At 47.3% G+C, this 21,449-nt stretch overlaps 7 protein-coding genes across 10 annotated transcripts; 5 read left to right on the top strand and 2 right to left on the bottom strand.

The window, feature by feature from the left end:
- The first annotated feature begins 1,198 nt into the window (after positions 1-1,198).
- Positions 1,199-3,036, top strand: PV09_03511. 2 transcript variants are annotated; one of them, XM_016356719.1, is made up of 3 exons: positions 1,199-1,672; positions 1,724-2,099; positions 2,144-3,036. In XM_016356719.1, the coding sequence occupies exons 2-3, from the start codon at positions 2,030-2,032 to the stop codon at positions 2,887-2,889; spliced, it is 816 nt and encodes a 271-aa protein (XP_016215512.1). In that variant the 5' UTR covers positions 1,199-1,672; positions 1,724-2,029; the 3' UTR covers positions 2,890-3,036. The 2 variants fall into 2 exon arrangements, with proteins under 2 accessions (XP_016215512.1, XP_016215511.1); XM_016356718.1 differs by having other exon boundaries at positions 1,199-2,099.
- A 1,068-nt stretch (positions 3,037-4,104) lies between these two features.
- Positions 4,105-5,656, bottom strand: PV09_03510. Of its 3 annotated transcripts, XM_016356716.1 has the most exons (5): positions 5,595-5,656; positions 5,204-5,540; positions 4,518-5,154; positions 4,386-4,465; positions 4,105-4,334 (listed from the first exon to the last, which is right to left on the bottom strand). In XM_016356716.1, exons 1-4 carry the CDS (start codon positions 5,614-5,616, stop codon positions 4,391-4,393), a joined length of 1,071 nt encoding a protein of 356 aa, XP_016215509.1. In that variant the 5' UTR covers positions 5,617-5,656; the 3' UTR covers positions 4,105-4,334; positions 4,386-4,390. The 3 variants fall into 3 exon arrangements, with proteins under 3 accessions (XP_016215509.1, XP_016215508.1, XP_016215510.1); XM_016356715.1 differs by having other exon boundaries at positions 4,105-4,465; XM_016356717.1 differs by having other exon boundaries at positions 4,105-5,154.
- Positions 5,657-7,325: 1,669 nt separating this feature from the next.
- On the top strand, positions 7,326-9,134 carry PV09_03509 (uncharacterized protein; the record flags this gene model as incomplete). Its single annotated transcript, XM_016356714.1, has 2 exons — positions 7,326-8,306; positions 8,360-9,134. The coding sequence occupies 2 exons, from the start codon at positions 7,326-7,328 to the stop codon at positions 9,077-9,079; spliced, it is 1,701 nt and encodes a 566-aa protein (XP_016215507.1). The 3' UTR covers positions 9,080-9,134.
- Positions 9,135-9,837: 703 nt separating this feature from the next.
- Positions 9,838-11,273, top strand: PV09_03508 (uncharacterized protein). The gene has a single exon (XM_016356713.1). It carries the CDS (start codon positions 9,852-9,854, stop codon positions 11,262-11,264), a length of 1,413 nt encoding a protein of 470 aa, XP_016215506.1. The 5' UTR covers positions 9,838-9,851; the 3' UTR covers positions 11,265-11,273.
- Positions 11,274-12,218: 945 nt separating this feature from the next.
- PV09_03507 (E1-like protein-activating enzyme Gsa7p/Apg7p) lies at positions 12,219-14,853 on the top strand. Its single transcript, XM_016356712.1, has 2 exons — positions 12,219-12,601; positions 12,663-14,853. The coding sequence occupies exons 1-2, from the start codon at positions 12,402-12,404 to the stop codon at positions 14,638-14,640; spliced, it is 2,178 nt and encodes a 725-aa protein (XP_016215505.1). The 5' UTR covers positions 12,219-12,401; the 3' UTR covers positions 14,641-14,853.
- Positions 14,854-16,298: 1,445 nt separating this feature from the next.
- Positions 16,299-18,720, bottom strand: PV09_03506 (uncharacterized protein). Its single transcript, XM_016356711.1, has 3 exons — positions 18,103-18,720; positions 17,802-18,034; positions 16,299-17,711 (listed from the first exon to the last, which is right to left on the bottom strand). Exons 1-3 carry the CDS (start codon positions 18,601-18,603, stop codon positions 17,261-17,263), a joined length of 1,185 nt encoding a protein of 394 aa, XP_016215504.1. The 5' UTR covers positions 18,604-18,720; the 3' UTR covers positions 16,299-17,260.
- A 103-nt stretch (positions 18,721-18,823) lies between these two features.
- PV09_03505 (uncharacterized protein) lies at positions 18,824-20,660 on the top strand. The gene is made up of 2 exons (XM_016356710.1): positions 18,824-19,299; positions 19,357-20,660. The coding sequence occupies exons 1-2, from the start codon at positions 18,859-18,861 to the stop codon at positions 20,314-20,316; spliced, it is 1,401 nt and encodes a 466-aa protein (XP_016215503.1). The 5' UTR covers positions 18,824-18,858; the 3' UTR covers positions 20,317-20,660.
- The last annotated feature ends 789 nt before the right edge of the window (positions 20,661-21,449 follow it).

Here is a 21,449-nt window from a genome sequence, read left to right as displayed (position 1 = left end):
AATAAGTCGCTGTTGAAGAATTGAGCCATGTTGACATGTCGAATGCGGAGGCTGGCGACCGCGTTTCGTCCTTCAAGAGTGGCGCCTCTCTCAACGACGTGGACACTTCGAAAATAAACCGTAGAGGCACTTACAGTGACTTTCGAGGAACTTATGTATGCAAGTTTGAGTCAAAGAATACGTGCGGCTGTGGTTTGCGCAGGAATCGCGTGTTATGTTTTGTTTGATGAGAGGTCAAGCCTGGCAACGCAGCTCAGGAATCTAGACTGCCCAAACGACCCGGCCGTCCGACCACAACAACATCTTTTATCTCACAGCCACGAGCATCCTGATGAGCCGTGAGGGTGCCTGAAGGCTATAAGTTTGATATGCCTTTATACTTGCCACAACTTTTTAGGTGCGCTGAAGCCGCTCTATGTGTTTTGCTGCTTTTTGTGACGCTGGGCTTTTCGTCGCTGACCTCGAACTTGAACCGGCCCTGCCATCGATCTGGTTTCATTTCTGTACAGCTTCAGCTCTGGTGTGAATGTGTGCCCACACATCAGGTTCCAAGGCATGCTTCTTGCTGTTGATCGTATTCTTTCTTGCGTCATGATCTCGCGCCGGAGCCACGAATGCGTCTACTTGTTTCAAAAAGGCTCTTGCGGTCATGCAAGCGCGTATCGAAGAAAGCGAACGACAACTGGCAGCTGGATGGTCGCATTGGATTCATTTCTTTCCTCTCGATCGGAGCAAGTTGCTACTCGAACTGAAGTTGAAGTTGTTAGAAAGAGCTTAGAAAGAAAATATGGAAGGATCAGGGATTTATCTATCACCCTGAGGTCATAGCACACGTTCCACGGAAGCAGTGGGTCCTCTTCACGACTTCAAGCTTTTGCGACTAGCGTAGAGTACATGGCTCGATCGACGCGACGCAATTGCTAGAGGCCAATATGGCATGGGCACGCAGGAAATAAGTGCAAGGAATCTTGTAGAGATACGATGGCTCGCCGATGAGCCGAAATATTGCGCTCGTCGCACTCAGGCACGACCTAATTACGAAGGTCGATAAAACACGTCTTTCAAGATGGTCATAAAAATCGGGGACTATTTACCACTAAAGGCATATTGTTCTTTGACCTTCGGACTTCTGGAGTCGCGTACATAGCGAGATTAGCTCGACTGGAGAAGGATGGTCGTGATTCCAAGCTTTCCGTCGAGACCCTCCACCGTCTTGTTGCCCACCGAGACGCCTAAAAGAGGGGCAAGTCCTTGGAAATCTCTATTCGTAGTACACATCTTATTTGCAGCGCACAATACTGTGGGACCGATGGAGTCTACCACGTTCGCCTTGACTTTCAAGCATTGTGGTGCGTGACAACCTTCGAATCACATCATCGATCACTTGCCACTGCTAGGTATACCCTTACTGTTGATTAAATAACAACTGCAAGAGTTGGCTGAGGCCAAGATTGACTAACCTTCCGTGGCGGTCGAACCAAGTTGAATGCTTAGCATTGTTATTCACTGGCGATTTTGGAGCTGATAGAGCGGTCGGTGGTGTGAATGAAGCCTCACGAGATAAAAATTCACTTCCACAAAAAGACGAGAAATCTTGAAGGCCTTTTCTCGAATAAAGTCGAATACGAGCACCATTCTGACATATCGTATACAACAAAGATCTCAACCAATGGTAGGTATGTGGCTTGCTTGATATTCAGCTGGCTAAAAGTTTTCGCTAAAGATAGTTCGACCCCGCATTACTTGAGGAAATACTTAAAAGGTAGTAGACCTTAAATCGCTTTCCTACAAGAGTTCACGAAGACTCGAAAGTACAGGAGAAAAGTGGCGAGACGCACCACATATTCGTCTGCTGTGTCAATTGTACGATCCAACAAGCCGATCATCACCATACCGACCACTTGATTCTTCCTAAACTTTCTCTTCCTTTATCTCTGTCGTAATATCCGAAAACATTAAGCCAAACTAGTTGTACTCGAAACTACTGCTATTTGGAGCAGTGGCTGAACTTAGGAATTGAGACTGAATCATGGCGTCTTCTACGTCTGTTATTCAAGGCTATCTTGAGCCTGCAGTGTTCATGTTTCTTAGCTCGCTATGTAAGCTACTCAAGTGCTTGAAGAATCATTCTAAAACAGTTTAGTTTTCATAGAAACAGCAATTACGTCGCCAAAGCTCTTATTCACCAACTTCACCGCTTTTCGGGACAAGGCATTTGGCAAATGGTGGCTGATGGTTGGAAAGCTCGCTGCAGAGAGCACTCCAAAGAGCCTGGACAACCACATTGCCAAATTGCGCGGCGTAGTTCTTGATGTAGGACCCGGTGCAGGAACACAGTTGTTTCGCTTTAAGCCAAATGCGGAAAATATAACCGCAGTTTATGCTGTTGAACCAAACACTCTGCTTCACAAGTCTTTGGCTATGAGGGCAGAGGAGGCTGGGCTAGGAGGAAAATATCACATTCTGACTTGTGGCGCTGAAAGCGAGAGTCTGATACCAGAATTGCAGAAGGCCGGCCTTCTAAAAGAGGCCGCAATAGGCGCAAGTGGAACTCCGATATTCGACGGTGTTTGTTGCCTTCTCGTGCTCTGCACCGTTCCCTTTCCAGTGGAAACTATTGATGGACTGTACAAATTACTGAAGCCTGGGGGCCGGTTCACATTTTGTGAGCACGTCGTAGCGACTACGCCAGTTGCCAAATTTCTACAGAAATTCTACCATTTCTTTGGTTGGAAGACGTTAATTGGAGGATGTAACATGACGAGAGACACAGGGAAATGGCTGGTTGATGCAGCACGTGGTGATGGTGGATGGAAAGAGGTTAACTACGAACCTGTTCATCCGAACATCCCGCTTCCATGGCTTGTGGGTACGTTAGTGAAGCGTTGACGGCGAAGCATGGAGGCAATTTACGTGGTGCATAGTCATTTGGTATTGCTGGCCTTCCATACTGGGATTTACACTCCGTCTTGTGGGCATTTTCCGATTTAGTTAAAATTTGCATGGATTTGTGTACTTGGTCTATATGAGAGCGACACCCGAACCGCAGGATGCTGAACTGCTGGATTTCGTTTCCTCTTGGACGTCCTTGCAGACTCAGTGACCTTTCAGAGAGATAATTATTTATGCATGTGATGACTTCAAATCCACTATAAGACCCGTACATGCGTAAGTCCTTGTCTTCTTGTAGCTGTGATGTCCCACGACGTCCTAGCTAGCATCAGATTCACAGAATTCTGTCGCTGGCACTCGACTAGATCTCAATGGCTAGTTCCCTTGAAGCAAAAATGGAAAACCTTTGATACCAAATTTATCATCAACAACAAGGATTTTTAGTGCCGCAAAACGCATTAGCAGTGTGGCATAAGGTTGTGTGAAGAAACATATGCTGCTGCGATAAGATCGCGGATCAGAAAAATGATTATACCGCTGTGAAGCGCAGAGTTGGAGCACGGAGTCGAACCAACAGAAGGCTGCCATTCTGGAAAGAATAGAAGATAAGACCTGAGGTCTGTCTTAGTCGATATTAAGCTCGAGCATTTGACAATTATCCGGAATTAGATGCTTCTCAGGTACCAACCGAGCGTATTGCGCCAGTGCCATTCGCGACAACGATCAAATTTCTTTCTCTACCACATTGTCACGTCTCTGGCTGGATGACAGCTCCATGAAATGACCTTTATTGTTCTTTTTCCGCCTCTTTTCATCAGCTTTGGCTTCACGCCTACGCCTTTCTTCCCTTTGCAATGCAGTTTCTCCGTTCAAGTCAGGTTGCTTCATTTTCCGTTTCAAGAGTTTGCGTCCGAAGGCTACAATCGCCGTTGCCCCGAGTGAGCCTACTAGGATGGAGGTGATGATACCCATCGTGGCTGCCGTAGCGCTAGCAACTACCGTACGATCAAGAGGTTGGTGAAGTAGAGCCTCATACATTAGAGTGGTGGTAAGCAAACGACAGTAGATGGAAATTAACCAGATCGAATACACTGGAGTCATAGTGGGGCACTTCTTCATGTTTGTAAAGGATTCGGTTATTCCCGATCCAGTTTCCACGGGGGCGAAAAGGAGGAAAAACTGCCCCCTTGTTTGCGGGGTAATGTCAAGTGAGTCCTATGATATGAAGGGTTGGAATTAGTTGAAAAAAAAAACAGCAAAGTTGAGATATCGTATCTATTCGACGGCGTCTGACGAATACTGGCTCATGGTTACGCCGTCTTTTTCCACCCATTCGTTAGTTTAAGCATTTCTTCAACAGATTAAACGATGGCTCCAATTTCTCGGACACCGGTTTTGGGTATTGAATAAGTATTGCCTCAGGTGCGTGTGTGGAATACGTTCTATTTCAATGGTGTAAGTTCGTTTTAGAAGGTGCGAGGGTGCATCGTTACAAATATTAGGACTCCTCGGAGTTTAAGTCATGAATATGTGATTGAAGTTGCGCGTTGAGATCAATCAAACCCTCTTTTGGCTATTCTTCTTCAGTCACTGTGGATTAGCAACACGAAGCACACAGGACGTACCGGAGAAAACTGTCTCAGCTTGAGACCTGCTTCGTTAAAAATCGCCTTTGCTGCAGTGTCAAGACTATACGCGTTGCTGTAAACGACCTCGCTAATGCCAATCTGTGCGATCTTCACACTACACGTCAAACAAGGACAGGTATTGCAATATAGGGTTGCACCCTCGCCCACCCTATCTCTCCCTGCTTCTAATAATGCATTCTCTTCCGCATGCAGACATAAACACGTGTCTAGTCCGACACCTGATCTTGCACTAGCGGCGTTGCACCTTGCGCAACCTCCCTCATTACAATTTCGCATACCACGTGGGGTGCCATTGTAACCTGTACTAATGACACGCTTGCCTCGCACCAGCACGCAGCCCACAGAGCGTTTCATGCAATTGCTTCTCTGGGCGGCGAGAGAGGCAAGTTGCATGAAATACTGATCCCAAACTGGGCGGATACGGTCTTCATTAGGGAGATCAATGGCTTGGAGAGCATTGAAGAAGGCAGGGAGAGAAGGCGTAGAGTTGAGGAGGCGTAGATGTGCGCGATGGAGCAAAGGAGCAAGGGGCTGTGTCGGGCCATATAGATGTTCGTCGTTCCGTCGTACAAATTCAGCCAGGGAGGGAGGTGTGAGGTTGTTGGCTAAGCATCTGTAAGGTCTCAGCAAACACGGTACAGCTTCATGATGTATTTACAAACCGTAACTTGAACCTCTCCCACCGGACCGTAACGGGTGCGTCTACACTCACAAGAAGGAAAAATGGTCGCCTTAGCAGCACGTCAAGCACACTCTCATCCCACACATCCGTTGTAACCCAGTGCTCTCTCCATCGCGCCGTGACATAGTCAAGCAGCGCATCTGCAGTTTGAAAGCTCAAAACGTCTTCAGCTTCGTCCTCTACGTTCTGAGGTACTGTTGTGTTAGAAGCAGACTTCTCAACTGCTGGCGTGGATGATGTGCGATCTAGATGTAGTCTCTTGAAACCATGATGTTTGGCCAGAAATGACGCTATAGAAGACTTGCCAGAGCAGATGCCTATTGCCAAAAGTTAGAAATTCATGCATACGACGGAATCAGCGTACAGCATACCACCACAGATACCAATTAGCATCTTCGCTACTTATTAGCAGAATACTTGGACTAAAGTCTCGAAATGAGATTGTCAAACGCGCGCTAAGTGAACTAGGTCCACCAGCTCCACTCTTCAAATAACCTTCACACATGATCTTAGCCACATCATTACGCGACATTTTAGAAACGGTCGCCTGAAATATTCAACAATATGCGCAACAATTTCATGGTATAGATTATAAGATGCGAGGAATAGGTAACCATATTGTGGAGAAAAATGTACATCAGAACTAAATTGATGACATTGGGACATTCCTCGCAAAGACTTTAGAGACTGCGCAACCAAGAGAGGCTTGTAAAAATCAGCTTCGATAACAGAGGCTGAACAATCGAATTAGAATATGCATGTGAGTATTGTGGGAGAAAGGATTATTGAGATGAGTGTAGAATACATGCAGCTCCTCAGAGTAATAACTTTGCGCCTCTAAACAAAGTCAAGCTCGTAGCCTTATAAACGATTTTACAGCACGTAATGATTCGGGATAATAATAAAGAATCAGCAGGGGATTGCAGGGTGATGCCGCGCAATGAGAACCTACATCATTGGAATGTACAAAACCGTTTTTAACTAATTACTTACGAATTTGATGTACCAACTTCTTAGCCTGTACAGCGTGCGAACAACGGAACGAGATGATAGTCGAATCAGTGACCAGGAATCGATTAGCTGATTCCTCGGACATTCCTGTCCTCAGGCCTTGCAACAATTGCCGCCAGAACAAATGAAACTGAAAACCTGGATTACCACTTACCGACCCTCGGCCTTACAAACCCACTCACCTGTTATCAGGCGGTTGGTGATCTCTACCAGCAATGCGCCTCCCCCTCTTCACAAGGGGAACAGGAGTAGTTGTAGGCGGCGACCTCTTCAAAATAACCTCTAACTCGCCTTATAGGGCTTCCTCACATGCACGCACATTTCATTACATTTTACATTTTACGTTCAGATACAACGAACAATAACGTAGCCACACAGTTCCACATGGGCCGGGCTCTTTGAGCTTTATTCATGGGTGTCCGAAGGCAACGCGTAAATCAAGAGAAAGACAAGCCTGGATAAATCGGCTAACTTACTCAATTTGGTTTCATCATCCACCACAAAGCTCCAGAAAAAGTCGGGCGGATCTTGTCGCTTGATGCAAGTCATAAGAAGTGGGTTGTTCCCGAAACAGATTAGTGGTACCCCAGTCCTCTGACACGGGGAGTTCATGTCGCTTGACTTCCCATTTTCGAAAGCCAGTTCGAGTCTGATCAACTCGATATTCTCGTCACTGCACTTGATAGCTGAGGCCTCGAGCGGATGAGCAGTCCAGGTGTTGTTCTGACAAGGGGTTGGGTGTCAGATTAGTCGAGTCAACTTATGCATGCTGCCCTGTCGTTGCAGTAGCACCCATTGAAACACTTCCCCTCTTGGATCTACGAACATTTGATATTCCCCCCAAGGATCCGTGACCAATTGGTAGAAGGCTGAAGTACCACCGACTGAATGACTTGAAGTTTACGAACGAGGAGCGAGAACCTCGGCGTGATGGAGTGGTTCACTTGTGCTAAGTATTCCTATTCAACTACAAAACCAAGGCCCAAGTTCAGCCATTTTCTCAATTTTCTTTGATTTATTATTCGTTTATACTCTCTGTACCCATACTTCTAAACCTGAGCTCGACCAAGGGCCTAAATTAAACCTACACCATGGACGCGGTGAGGGCTGAGTTCACGAAGCTCACAGCTGCTTTCAAAGCCCAAAATTGGGACATGGTGGTTTCCTCAAAGAGCTTGCCTATTGTACTAGGTCTCAGCACTCACTTATTTCTCGCTCATGGTGAACCGGACTACCAGTTTCATATCTTCATTATGTTCTGGTTCTTTGTTTACATCTCATTCAGCTACCTTCTTGTTGCCTCGGGAAGTATGGCTACATTGAGCCAGGCTTTGTCTGCTACGGCTTCGTTTTACGCGATCTACTTCGGCACGCTTTTCACGAGTATTGTTATATACAGAGCATTCTTCCATCGCTTAAGAAAGTACCCTGGTCCGTTCATGGCCCGGATCACCAACTTCTATAACGTTGCTCTAACTGTTCCTAAAATCCGCTATTTTGTTGAGGTGGAAAAGATTCATAAACGATATGGTGACTACGTACGCCTTGGCCCTCGAGATTTGTCGATTGCCGATGTGAATGCTATTCCAGTTATTCATGGGGTTGGTACAAAATGCAGAAAAGGGTTATGGTACGGAGCTGGAGAGCATGTCGAAGGCTTTTCATTGCACACCACACGAGACAAAAAAGATCACCGGGAACGTCGCCGAATTTGGGACAAAGCTTTCAATGCTAAAGTTCTTCGCGAGTACGAGCCGCGCATCAACCGACACACAGCAATGTTGATTCAACAGCTCGACGATCGCGTCGGTAAGACCATCCACATTAATGAGTGGGCGAACTTCTATAGCTTCGATGTGATGGGTGATATTGGCTTCAGTAAGAGTTTTGGAATGCTGGAAAAAGGCGAAGAGGACCAACTCATCAAAACACTGCACGCTTCCATGGTTGGTCTTGGGCTTTTCCGGAACATCACATGGGTGACAAGCATCATGCTGCGATTACCCATCATCCAAAAAGATCTCAGAAACTTTATGAAATGGACTTCAGACGTTCTCAAGGAACGGAAAAAAGTAATCCTATTTAGGCTCGTTTCAAAATGCAGAGCAACTGACGATATGAACAGACCCAACCAGCTGAACAAGACATCTTCAGTCATCTTCTCGACCCCAATGACGAAGGCATTCCCCTTCACCTCAATGCAGATGCTCGACTTGTCATTGTCGCTGGGAGCGACACGACTGCGGCTACCTTGACTTGGCTTTTCTATGAATTGACCAAAGATCCCGCGCAGTTTAAGAAGCTCCAGAAGGTTGTAGATGATGCTGTTGGAGACAAAGACCTCCTCAGTTGTGATGACGTTGCCAACATCCCACTCTTAGACGGCTTCATCAACGAAACCCTTAGACTTCACCCAGCAGTCCCATCCGGTGTACAGCGCGAAACGCCTCCAGAAGGGATTACTATTGGTGATAAGTATATCCCAGGCAACATAATTATTTGGCAGCCAATCCATACCATTCAACGGGACCCAAGATACTTCAAAGAAGCAACTGTCTTTAGGCCTGAACGTTGGTTGGAAGATCAGCAAGCCGAGTGGATCTATGATAGGAGAGCATTTATCCCTTTCAGCACGGGCTCCTATAAATGCATCGGGAACAACTTGGCTATGATGGAAATGCGTGCAGTCGCAGCAAACATTGTTCACAAGTTTGATGTTGTAGCAGCTCCAGGCGAGGACTTTACGACCATTGAAAATAAGACAATGGATACATTTACCTTGACTCTAGGCAAGCTAGATGTCATAATGACAAGGAGGACCACTCGGAGAGACTCTGGGGTCTGATCGCAGATTGAAGAGTCGGAAGTCACATTTATAGTTGGAAAAGAAAATGTAACCATCGTTGTCCATAGCGATTCAGAACAACATCACATTCCTTTTTTTTAAAAAAAAAAATAAGTTAGAACGGTGCCTTCTAGCAAAACTTGCTATGAAAACCTTTCCAGTTGATGTGGTAGTATAGAGACAGGAACAAGGAAAACGGAATATAATCGTTGAGTTTTTTTCCCTTCGCTTCGCGGAATAGTTTGCACAATAAAGCAAAATCGTGAACATCCGCCCTTCCGCGTATTTCGTTAGTTTAGGACTAACCAACCTGCGATCAAGTCCGTTCGATGAACCGGTTCGGCCCAAACAGGAATTGCTTTGCGCCTTGTGAATCAATGAAGAGGCATCATGTGTGTGTCAAGGACAGCACTAACTCTCTTTTGACATGCAGGGACGTTATGCGATGCCGTCACCTGCACCGTGAAGGAAATTTTTAAGTCCCTTCGCGCTGCATTTTAATCAACCGTCCAGCTATTCGTCTCAAGACCCTGTGTGAGAGCGCAAGAATTAACTATCGACTTTTGGTTCTTTTGCAAAATCCCGCCCTAGAATTTAGGACTAGCATCGTACTTTCTTATCGCACGGAAGTAGTATTCTTGACCGAAGCCGTTATTAGCAGTCATATGTGGGCCAATGACGAGATGTGAGCACACGACCTCCTGCCCGAAAGGGAAGGTACGCATTTGATCTACGAAGCATCAATCAAGCTACGAACCAGTGGACTAACGACATGTCTCCGCAGAAATTCGCTGCTAGTATAAATGCTGATAAGCACTCTTTGATTCACCGATGTTGGATTGGTTTTGCTGTCGTCGCCGTCGTCACGGTCATGAAGATTTGGAAACAGATACTGTGGCTTCCACCGGCCATCGCATTCGCGACACCGTCGGGCTCTTCTCCCACCATCAATATATATAAACATTTTGGTAATCTATCGCCTTATTTTGTGCCAGAAAACACTCCAGCTTCGGTAAAGTCAGGCGTGCCACCAGGGTGTACGGTCGAAAAAGGGTTTCTCATCCACCGCCATGGAAGCCGACAACCTTTATCAGACGAAATCGGGGTCATACAGGATCTTTCATACTATGTCAACAACAACACAGATATGTTTTCATCGCCGCAAGAGAAGCTATCCCCTGGATTTGTCTTTCTTTCCAAAGGATGGAAAAGCACGTTCACGACCAATGACCTTTCTGCCGTTGGGCGCCAACAGCTTTTCGACCACGGTGTTGCGTTGAAGCTCAAATATCCAGAGCTTTCAACAAACTACGTACTAGCTGGGGACCAAGATCGTGTTGTTGAATCTGCCATGTGGTTCATGGATGGCTACTACGGTCGCTCGGTGAATTCTACTGCAATACTCAATCGAATCCCGGAGAATAATAAGACAATATCTTGGATCACACCTATGAACACGTGTGAGGGCTGGGAGTACAATTACGGAGGTGCCTTGGTTTCAGAATGGGGTGCAATTTATTTGCCGCCTATTGCCAACCGTATCAACGATTTGCTAGCTCCAGCCTACCCTTCTGTCAACTTTACAGCGACACATGTGCATGGCATGTTCTATGCCTGTGTCTACGGAACAGCTGTCTATGGCATTGGTTCGTCACCCTGGTGCAATGTCTTCCTTCCGGAAGAGATACTGCAGAACGAGTATGAGTACGATCTTCTCATGCGAGGTGCCTTCGGATACGGTCTTCCCAATGACATGGGCACAGTCATTGGCAGCCTCCTTGTTTCTAACATGACTGAGTTTTTACAAAACAGTTCAGGCCCCAGTTTGTCATTGAATTTCGGCCATGACACGACAATCGATCTTGGGTTAACCGCTCTTGGACTCGCCGCGGATCGTGACTATCCCACAAAAGGACCGATTAATGCAACACGATCCTGGAGAACGTCTAAGCAGGTACCATTTGCTGCGCAAATGTTCTGGACAAGTCTGTCCTGCGATGGGGAGTTGAGAATCCAGCTTCTGTTAAACGAAGCAAACTTTGACCTGAGCCCTACTGGCTGCGCCAGTGACGAGTATGGAACTTGCAATTTTGCAGAATTTCTTGCTAGCGATAAAGTTCAGGCTGCTCTACATGTGCTACATGAAGATCCAAGGTGGACATCGGCTTGCGCTGTTAAATTGTAAATGTAGATGACGATGTCAATACGATGTCGTTAAAAATTATTGCTTAGTGTTAGTACATTGCCAGCCGATTAACATTAAGGAAAGCCTTAAAGATACGCAGTCGACCTTGAAATTCCAACTTCTTAGTGCAAGAGACTAGCGGCCTGAGTCTTGGGTTCGCATTTGATGTCCAATTCCGGACTTTACAGTTGATTCTTATTCCGAGAAGACCACGCAGATAAAACAATTTGTGGTTCGTAGCACAGAGAAGGTGGATAATTTAGGACTGCCTCTGCAGACTTGTGATAATTGCAAGTTTTTTTTTGTTCTCCGCTCATAACATTAGACAATCGCACATCATTGATCACCGAATAGGTCACCCCTACCATGTTCAAAACTTTCGAGGCCATCTTTAAATACTTGCGGAGTGCTATGCACAAAGTCTAAAGGCTACCTGGCGATCCAACGAAATATGAATCTCGTATTTTTCATGCAAACTGTAGCATGCTGTATACTTTGCTATCGACAACACGATGCAACTTTTTACAGTACCGTTTAACTTGCTGCTTTTGATTTCTTGTCAATTAGCTCAAGATATCTAGTCAATACATTGTCCACATCATATCAGAACGACGCATTATTAGGAAGTTGGGTAAGAATTAACACGTATATCTTAACTTCCGCCGGAGCATGTGATTGGAAACAAAGCATATGAGCTTCTCTTATATCACGTAAACGCCTCAGTTTCAGATGTGCCAACAGGAAAGAAAAATACTGTACCATAGCCAAAGCCTTCAATCATAGACGGCGCATGTTGTCGAAATCGAAGTTAGGCCTGTCCTACAAATAGTTGGGGCTAGCAAGCGACATAGACGCGCCCAAGCATATGATTGGCCCGGAGTTTTGAATGAGCCCCGCCTGAGGTACCAACACAAGGCACCACATGCGACAGCTCCTCCTGCGCATGATAGCCTAAGGGCCTCGACAGCTATCCCGTGAGCCAAATTCGTAGACACCTGTACAGTCATTCACTCGAGTATTCAAACCATGTCTGATTAGTAGTCCACATAACTAGCAACAGTCCCGCGCTCTACCTGGCGTTTTCCAATCTTCTCTCCGCAATACACTCGTTATTTAAGGCGAACAGAAAACGAAGCCATGAAACCGCTGCAGTTCGCCCCTTGGTCTTCGGACATCGAGCTTGCATTCTATGCCACGTTAGCTTCGCTTAAGATTGACAAAGACCGCCTCGATGACTCGGCGCGTAAGGTTCTGGGCTTATACGAGTTGAAGCCCGGCGACAAGCCAGAGCGCAGTGCTCGTATGCAAATTCACTCGACAGCTCTTACCACAGATGAGTACGTATATTAATTTCCACCCCTTCGCTGGCGATCTGAGACTCACTTTGATTGCACGCAGAGCTCCGGGAGGCTACTATCGCGCTGAGGGTTACATCAAGAACTACAACACTATCGAAGAGTATAAGAACGCCGATCGCTCATCTGTTGTCGAACTCGCCGGTCGCACGATTTGGGAGGCTATTCATGATGAGACCATCTACTCGTGTCCTTCTCTCTTGTGTTCCTTTTACGTACTCTCCTTCGCGAACCTCAAAAAGTACAAGTTCACCTACCACTTCGCATTCCCTGCGCTGCACTCAGACCCAGCTTGGAAGATCGTTGACGACTCAAACGTGAACCAGAGGCTGGAGAAAAATGAGACAACGCTGCTGGTTGAGTCCGTGCAGACATGGCGGTATGGTGTGGATGCGAGACAGCATGGTTTCTTTCTTGCAAAAAGAGTTCATAAATTTTCAGCCCAAAAGGATTCAAAACATGAGGAGGTGGAGGAGGACGAGGAAGAAGATGGACCACAAAAGACACCGCAAACCCCTGGATTGCAAGATGAGCTCGGCTTTCAGTGGGTCATTGGCTCGCTATCCAAATTTAAGGATGGCTTTTTCGACGGCGTGGATGCGGCAGATCAGTTTATATGCTTCGCAGATCCCTCCACCTACCCATCAAATCCAGGTTGGCAGCTCCGTAATCTCCTCGTACTGATTCGGCAACTTTGGCGCTTGACCTCTGTTCAAATCCTTTGCTACAGGGATACACATGCTCGACGAGACCAGGCCAACAGTCTGATTCTACGACTGCAGACCGACTCTGTTGGCGAAGAACCGCAGTACTCACCAGGTGGATCAAGGAAAGCACCACCAATGCCGAAAGTCACTGGCTGGGAGCGCACGGATACGGGAAAACTGACGAGCAGGACTGTGGATCTGGCTGCTTACATGGACCCTACAAGATTGGCAGACCAGGCTGTGGATCTGAATCTCAAGCTAATCAAATGGCGCATAGCACCAAATATCAATCTCGACGTTGTAAAGGATGTCTCGTGTCTGCTCCTCGGAGCAGGAACTCTGGGATCCTACGTTTCACGTAATTTGATGGGATGGGGAGTCCGCAAAATAACATTTGTGGACAATGCGACTGTGTCATTCTCAAACCCTGTGAGACAACCGTTGTTTAGCTTTAAGGATTGCCTCGACGGAGGCGCGAAGAAAGCCATTCGGGCAGCTGAAATGCTTAAGGAGATCTATCCCGGAGTTGAAGCTGAAGGTCACGTCATGTCCGTGCCCATGGCCGGTCATCCAATTCTCGACGAAGCGGTTGTCAAGGGAGAGTTTGATAAGTTGAGATTGCTTATCGAGAGCCACGATGTCATTTTCCTGCTACTCGATACGAGAGAATCCCGGTGGCTTCCCACGGTAATGGGGAAAGCCGCTAACAAAATCGTCATGAATGCTGCTTTAGGATTTGATTCCTTTGTCGTGATGCGGCACGGATTGCTTGCGAGGGGAGATGAGGAAACAGAGCTTGGCTGCTATTTCTGTAATGATGTTGTTGCCCCCGCTGATTCGATTCGAGATGCAACGTTAGACCAGCAGTGCACGGTGACAAGACCAGGCATCGCGCCCATAGCGTCGGCTATGCTTGTAGAGCTACTCGTCAGTATCCTACAGCATCCTCTACGGGCACGAGCACCACACACCACCGATTCTCGAAAGACTGAAACGAAGCAACCCAATACGCAGGTCTATTCCCATCCCTTAGGTGGCGTGCCACATCAGATTCGTGGATTTTTAGGGACTTGGAACAATATAAGTGTCGAAGGTCGGCCATATGAGCATTGCTCTGCATGTTCTCAGAAGATCGTGGAGAGATATAAGCAGGACGGCTGGGATTTTGTGAAGAGAGCAATCAACGAGAAAGGCTGGGTCGAGGCGGTCAGCGGATTGGCAGAAGTACAGAGACTAGCAGAGGAAGCGGAGAAGGATATGGACTGGGATGAGGACGATCAGGGAGCGGAGGAGGGAGATGGGGAGCTGATATGATGCATTGAGTTCATGAAAGAGTTTACGGAGAAACTTACGATTCGGATTTCAGATTCATTTGCTTGGATTAGAGGCTTTTGGAGAACCAAATGATATACACGCATTACAATGCTTGTATTGATAACGTATTATGTACTGATACGACGCGCAATAGATATATGAAATTTCATATATTCAAGTTTTGGCTTGATGGTAGTCTCAAATTGAAAGCCCAGATATTATCCACGATTTCGAAAATCTCCCTCGGCTCGAGATATCTTTTGAAGGTTCATTCGTTCACAAGTATAGAACGAAATGAATGGTTAGTCCTGATTCTAGTCATGAGACATTTGGCATTGCGAATGAGATCTGTATTGCTGCAAAGTGCAGTTGATCATGTCCTGCCTGGTACATATTCATATATATATATATATATAATACGTATAAAACGTCTTGTCGTGCTTGGAGACTATGTATATGATTTCTAGGCCACAATGCGGCGTGCCTGATTTGCTTGCTTTAGATCATTTAACAGTTCGAAGACGAGTAGTATCACAGAATGATATTGTCTTTCTGAAGCTAGAATGTCTCACGTATACATCGAGGATGCGTGCTCTCAGAGGCGTACTGTAGTTTTTTGACGTGTCTTACCACGACGTTCATCCACTCCTGAGTAATAGCTCACATTGTAGTCAACTTGAGCATTTATACAGCTATGATTTGCGCTTGATACTTTACAAAATTTCATGCGGCTCTTGTCACTATCGTGACTTTCTGCCACTAAACGCGCCGCTGAGGCCAAAAGGTTTAGAGCGTATATTCATTAAACACTCTGCAAATCAATATCGTCTTAAAGTCCAAAGGTGATTTAGGGTATTGTGTCTAACTGTTGAGACGTTCTGTCCGTTGACTTAAATTCAAACGAATGGAACAGGCTTCTTTAACGCAATAGTATTAAGACACAAAATCTCTCTCGTGAATTTTCTCACGATATAGGAAGATGTGCATCTAACAGGGGAAATCAATGAGGTTTGGAGTAAGAGTGCTCAGAGAGATGAATGTCGGTGCATCACGTGATACAAGATATCAGACATTCATTCTTCAGTACTCAATATCTGAATCTTAATTTGAATGTTTAGCGTCATAAATCCCTTAAAATGATTATTCATTCATCCCAAGCCCCTGTAGCAACGTTCTAGGCAGAGACTGCTTCATGCTCCGCAGCTTCACGTGTCAGTACTTCGACATTCCGCACTTGCTTGTGCAAGTAGACAAGTCACCTTGGCCTCTGTAACGTGGGTCCCGATATCTAGCGGTTGTCGATGGATTATTCGGGCGAATGATTTCCTCATCGGCAGCCGCGCCTCTCCCACGAGTTTTTCTTTTATTTTTCAGCGTAGCAGGAAAGCAAAGGCGGTACTTTTCACCCATGTTGCCTTTCGACAGGTCACACGAAGGGACTGCCCAACATCTCACTCAAGGGGAATCAGGTTACACGAAAGGAACAAGCCGAGCCAGGGTGTGAATCTGGCTTGTTCAGATTTTCGGCTTCAACTCCGCGGTTGACAAAAGGGCACAAGGTCGTCGGTTTTGAACGGTTAACGATGGGCAGAGAGCTTCGAGCAAGGAAAAAGACACATGATTCGGAATTCTGATTCGCCAGAAGAAGAGGGGATTGAGCAATATGTTGTAATTCGTCCTACTTGCAGTTTTTGAAGGGAGAGAGGATGCAAAGTGGTAGACCTTAACCAATACGACGCACTGCGCGTACAGACTTATCTAATAAATTTGCTTTTTCCCTAGGCCCTGGGCGGCATGTCTGGAATTCCCTACATAGCGGGGAAACGGAAGATGGAGTAAGGGGCAGGGCGCCGCTTCTGGCGAAGATGTTATCTAGCAATTTGCCACAATGAAGAGCAGACAGCTGAATGGAGAGCAGAACGAACGCATCAGATGAAAAAACAAAAGCGCATTTGGTGTTACAACATACTGGGTTAGATACCTGTTGTACGGTTGAAACTTATAACGTTCAGATATTTTTTGGGTCAATATGTTACCGCTCTCACATAATCACGCGGCCTGTCCCGCGTGGCTCATTTGATGCAAGCTTTCCGCAAGCCAGCTGTGGCGGCAGCGGTCGCTGCTAGAATTCCCTTCCATGCGCGTTTTTCTGATCACAAAAGTACCAGTTTCTGCGCGGGATGACATGGCGTGCATGGCCCGACAGTTGGAAAACGTTGAGGACGGCTGTCATTTGAAGAACAGGTAACGATTCCCGACCGTGGTTACTTTCTGCCGCAAGCAGAACTTTTGGTATAGAACTCCGCAGGTTCGGTACCTTTGTCGTCTCTCTCGAGAGGCTCGTCTCGGATGTCTGATCTGATAACGGAGGACGGCTCCGTAGCCTTCACAGCCTCTATTCCTGCCGCCGGAGACTCTGCATGCCAAAGCATTGCATACAAGCGAAAAGGATTGCCACTAAGAGAAAGCCTCTATCTTTTGACCGTAAAATGGTGATGTAGACTGTTATCTTTGGCCTTCTCAGCTTGAAATCTTGGCCATGCAGAATGTCATTGGCCCGTAACACTCATCCAATGATCGCTTCAAAGAGTCAGCCAGCAATTAAAGAATGTGATCTATCTTATGCTCCGCCTCGTTGCGAATCGTTGCGTCGCCACACCCGGACTGTACGATCAGCCCCCCCGCTCACGAGCCACGGCCGCTCGGGATGCGTATCCACGCTGAAGACGGTGCCATCATGAGCGGCCTCAATCCGTTGAAGCACTGTCTTGGTGCCAACGTCCCACATCCATATGCTGCCGTCTTCGCTACCTGATGCTATGAAAGCAAAAGGTGCGGCTGTTGGTCCGTACGTGCCGAAGCAGCCACCAATACTATACTTCTCATTACGGTGGCCCTGGTAGGTTTTGACACATCGGCCGTCTACGTAGTTCCATAGGCGTATACTGTTGTCCAGAGTCCACGCTAGAACGTACTTCCCATTAGGAGAGAAACGGACTCCAACGACTGGCGCATTGTCCTCGTGAATCAGCGTTCGCAAACATTGTCCCGTAGCCGTGTCCCATATCCGACTGTATAATGTATCACAACATGTCAGCTACCTTCCGAAAGGACTTTTGATGCGAATGGGGGGCAGGTACATGGACAAAAGAGAGACTTACATGAGCCCATCGCTGGAACAGCTCACAATTAGTGTGCCGTCCCGCACAAAGTCGACGCCACTGACTGGATCAGAGTGCGCAGGTAAGGACCGCATCACGCGTCCTGAGCGCACGTCCCACAGGAACACCGCCTCATCGTAGGAGCCGCTAACCAGCATGTTACCTTTCGGTGAGAACTGCAGCGAATAGATGTAATTATGATGTCCAAGAAACGGCGTCGGGACCGCTTTGCCCTGCACGTCATTCACGTCAGAGAAATTGGCGGCTTGGCCCAAGCCGAATGTGTGAGAGTTTGACGTACCTTGATCACGTCCCAAAGGCGTATGACCTTATCGTCGGATCCTGACGCCAGGATTGTGGAATCTGGGCTCCATGCTATGCATGAAATGCCGGCCATGTGTCCTTCCAAAGTATGTTCCAACCTGCCTGTTTCTGCATCCCATATCTTGATTGTCCCATCAGCTGAACAGCTGGCGATCCGCTTGCCGTCAGGAGAGAATTTAACGCACGAGACGCCTCTTTTGTGTCCCCTCAAGATGAGTGCCGGAGCGTAATGTACCTCACTGGGGCGATCCCATGTCTCTTCGGGTGTTCTGTAAGAGCGGTGGCTTGAGGCTGATCGAGATCGTGAGTTTCGACGCGATCGTGACTGAGAAGGTGATCTAGATCTCCGGCTCGACCGTGAATGTGATGGAGATGCGCTGAGTCTGTAGTGTCTCCTGTCCAGCTGCACTTCCCGTTCTTCGTCGCGGCGGGCTCGTTCTGATGTAAGGTTCTCCGTCGTTGGTGTAGGAGACGCCATCTTGGGGACGTGTGTAATCACATATACATCGAGTCATGCATATATGCGAGGCTGGAAGATCACAGCAGGTAGGCTGTGCACTTGTGTAGAGACTGAGATGTATTGCGGGATGCTGTGTTAGATTGCGACAAAAAAAAGGTGATGAGGGTGGCCGAGCAACGACCCTGCGACAAGGAACGCGACACGCGCCTCTCTGATGTCACTCCTTAAAAGCTTTGCCTACACAGCTAAACGACGAGATTCCATCCCCAACAGATGGTCGCAAATACCTCCTCAACAATGCCTGAGCCTCTACATGTACTTACACTGAACTGCTGGGGCCTCAAGTACCTTGCAGCGCATCGCCATGAACGACTTTCTCGAATTGGCGCCGAGATCGCATCGTCCAGTCCCGCACCCGCAATCGTAGCTCTCCAGGAATGTTGGACGCAACAGGACTACAACAGCATAAGAGAACAGACGAAAGACATACTTCCGTATGGAAAATTCTACTTTAGTGGTATCATGGGCGGCGGCCTCGCCATTCTTTCGAAATGGCCAATCGAGTCGAGCAACATGTTCCGTTACACGCTAAATGGAAGGCCAACCGCCTTCTTCAGAGGAGACTGGTTTGTTGGTAAAGGTGTCGCATGTGCAAAGATCCGTTTAAGTGATGGCTTAGAGAAAGGGAGATATTTGTCTGTATTCTGTACTCATGTAAGAGAATCACCAGGTCGTTTAAACTTTGTGAGCGCTAAGAGCATTTTTGTGTAGCTACATGCTCCCTACGAGAAGGAGCCGAATGATTCATACATCTGCCATCGGACTGCGCAAGCGTGGGAAATATCACGTCTCATGCGTGACGCCTACGCAAAAGGCCATATCGTTCTTGCTATGGGTGACTTCAACATGCTACCCCTCTCATTGGCTCACAAGATTATCGAGACCCATGGCTGCGCTCAGGATGTATGGCGGTTACATCACCCTGATTCTTCAATTGGCGCAGCTCAAGACGAGGTAGAGAAGGCTCGGGGAAAACCAATGCCTAGTGCAGAATTCAATATCCAGAAGAATGGTGCGACGTGCGACAGCGTACTTAATACATGGCGGTGGAATAAGCCCGAGCAGAAGCGTCTGTCAAGAGGAGAGAATATAATCATTGATCCCTCAACAGATGACCCCCGTGCTAAGCGACTGGACTACATCTTTCTCGGCGATGCCTTGCAGCGTACTGCCGTGAAAGAAGTCCGCGTAGGAATGACACAGCGCCATCCTCAACTCAACTGTTCGCTTAGCGACCACTTTTCTGTTGAAGCGACCATTACTCAGCTAGAGGACGGCCTCGTCGACAAAGAAATCGGTAACACAACACATCGCCTGTTGTTCAGTGGCGGACTTGACGAACCCCGATATCTGTCCGTGCAAACCTATGACTCGATACTGGCCATGATACACAAGTATGTTGCTCGCGAGCGTCGGCAGAGACGGCTGCGTCTGTTTCACTTCGCCGCAGAAACGATTGTAGCGATCGGCTGCTTTATTGCAGTCTGGTGGAGCCCGAGAAACTTCGTTAGCTTCATACTCATGGTTCTTAGCACATTAGGATTCGCCGCTGGCATGATAGATGGCATGATTGGAGGATTCTTTGTTAGCAGTGAGCTGAGGGCTCTCAAAGAGTTTGAATGGGAGATCCGAAATACGAGGGAGGCTGCTATAGAGCACGAAAAGGCATGAAACGGAGAATTGCTTGTTAGAAACAAGCTGATATTACGAAGGAATATGGTATGAGAGAAAACTGTTTGTGAGAGGAGGTGGGGCAGGATGTTACAGAAGATACCATGCTGTGGACAATACCACGGAAGCTTAAAATACGGTGTTAGGAAACAAGCCTGAAAGAGACTCTCTGTTCGTATTACTTGAGCAATAGGTCGACTAAGCGTTCTTAGGGGTTTGCATGCAGAAGACTTCCCTCGAGGGTATTGACACAAATAGCGGCAAATGTATGTATCATGAGACACAACATCACGAGTCGGTGCCCCAGCGCCACTAGGAGTAAGCAAAATGTGAGGAGCTCTGATCACTGCGGTGTCACCAGTGTGTCCAATATACGTGCATATGCAAAAAATTGACGACAAGAGTCAAGGCGGAAAGAGCCTGTAGGGAAGTGCCTGCATCGAGAAGCCCTCGAAGTGGGGACACAGCATGTGGTAAACGGCTGGCATGTACCACACGAGCATTCCACTCTCCTCATGATTTCATAATGATGAAAAGCATTGACCTGTTTTTCTTTCACGCTTGGACACAGATTCTGCTGTAAACATGCAAGTCATTCATGTGTTCATCCAGCTGGTTGTCAGTCGGTCCGTGTCTCGGAGCTCTGTTCGCCTTGAGGCTGTGGTGGTTCTTTAACGTGCGTTTTAAGGTACGTGCGCACGCCGCTCCCCTCGTGAGCAGGACGCTTAGGCGGCCCAAAGCCGTCCGTGTTCGATGGGAGACGAAAAGGACTCTTCTTTGATAGATTAAGGCTGGCGGACGACGGGAGACTCTTCTTCGTGTCCAACCTCGCGATTTTCTGCATGGATGGAAGCGTAAGTATATTTGAGATGTGCCATTTACAATTTCATCGTAGTCTAAGTAGTAGATACGCAGATTGATCGGCCGAGTGTATGGTTGATGTACATCATCGTACGTACACGGCTTGCAAGCAACCGTGGAGGACGAAACGTCAGTCATTCGGGTTTCGGTGCTACCCAAAACCAGGGGCCATCCTGAGCAGTCCAGCCTGAGAAGTCTGTTTCATGGTGAAGATCTGCTTCCATGACAGGGTCCTGGCTGATAAATTTGCGTGAAGCCTATTGAAGCCGGTG

Source organism: Verruconis gallopava (genome assembly GCF_000836295.1).
Source record: "Verruconis gallopava strain CBS 43764 unplaced genomic scaffold supercont1.9, whole genome shotgun sequence".
Lineage (NCBI taxonomy): Eukaryota > Fungi > Ascomycota > Dothideomycetes > Venturiales > Sympoventuriaceae > Verruconis > Verruconis gallopava.
This window is presented reverse-complemented; position numbering and strand designations above follow the sequence as displayed.

Coding starts and splice junctions, on each gene's coding strand:
- PV09_03511 (XM_016356719.1), top strand. CDS start 2,030: ATGGCGTCTTCTACGTCTGTTATTCAAGGCTATCTTGAGCCTGCAGTG. Junction 2,100..2,143: donor CATGTTTCTTAGCTCGCTAT/GTAAGCTACTCA, acceptor AAAACAGTTTAG/TTTTCATAGAAACAGCAATT.
- PV09_03507 (XM_016356712.1), top strand. CDS start 12,402: ATGAAACCGCTGCAGTTCGCCCCTTGGTCTTCGGACATCGAGCTTGCA. Junction 12,602..12,662: donor ACAGCTCTTACCACAGATGA/GTACGTATATTA, acceptor GATTGCACGCAG/AGCTCCGGGAGGCTACTATC.
- PV09_03505 (XM_016356710.1), top strand. CDS start 18,859: ATGGTCGCAAATACCTCCTCAACAATGCCTGAGCCTCTACATGTACTT. Junction 19,300..19,356: donor TGTCTGTATTCTGTACTCAT/GTAAGAGAATCA, acceptor ATTTTTGTGTAG/CTACATGCTCCCTACGAGAA.
- PV09_03508 (XM_016356713.1), top strand. CDS start 9,852: ATGTCTCCGCAGAAATTCGCTGCTAGTATAAATGCTGATAAGCACTCT.
- PV09_03510 (XM_016356715.1), bottom strand. CDS start 5,616: ATGCTAATTGGTATCTGTGGTG. Junction 5,541..5,594: donor GCTAATTGGTATCTGTGGTG/GTATGCTGTACG, acceptor TTTTGGCAATAG/GCATCTGCTCTGGCAAGTCT. Junction 4,466..4,517: donor AGCTGAGACAGTTTTCTCCG/GTACGTCCTGTG, acceptor GAAGAAGAATAG/CCAAAAGAGGGTTTGATTGA.
- PV09_03506 (XM_016356711.1), bottom strand. CDS start 18,603: ATGGCGTCTCCTACACCAACGACGGAGAACCTTACATCAGAACGAGCC. Junction 18,035..18,102: donor GCCTTTGGGACGTGATCAAG/GTACGTCAAACT, acceptor AATGACGTGCAG/GGCAAAGCGGTCCCGACGCC. Junction 17,712..17,801: donor TGTTCCAGCGATGGGCTCAT/GTAAGTCTCTCT, acceptor TACATTATACAG/TCGGATATGGGACACGGCTA.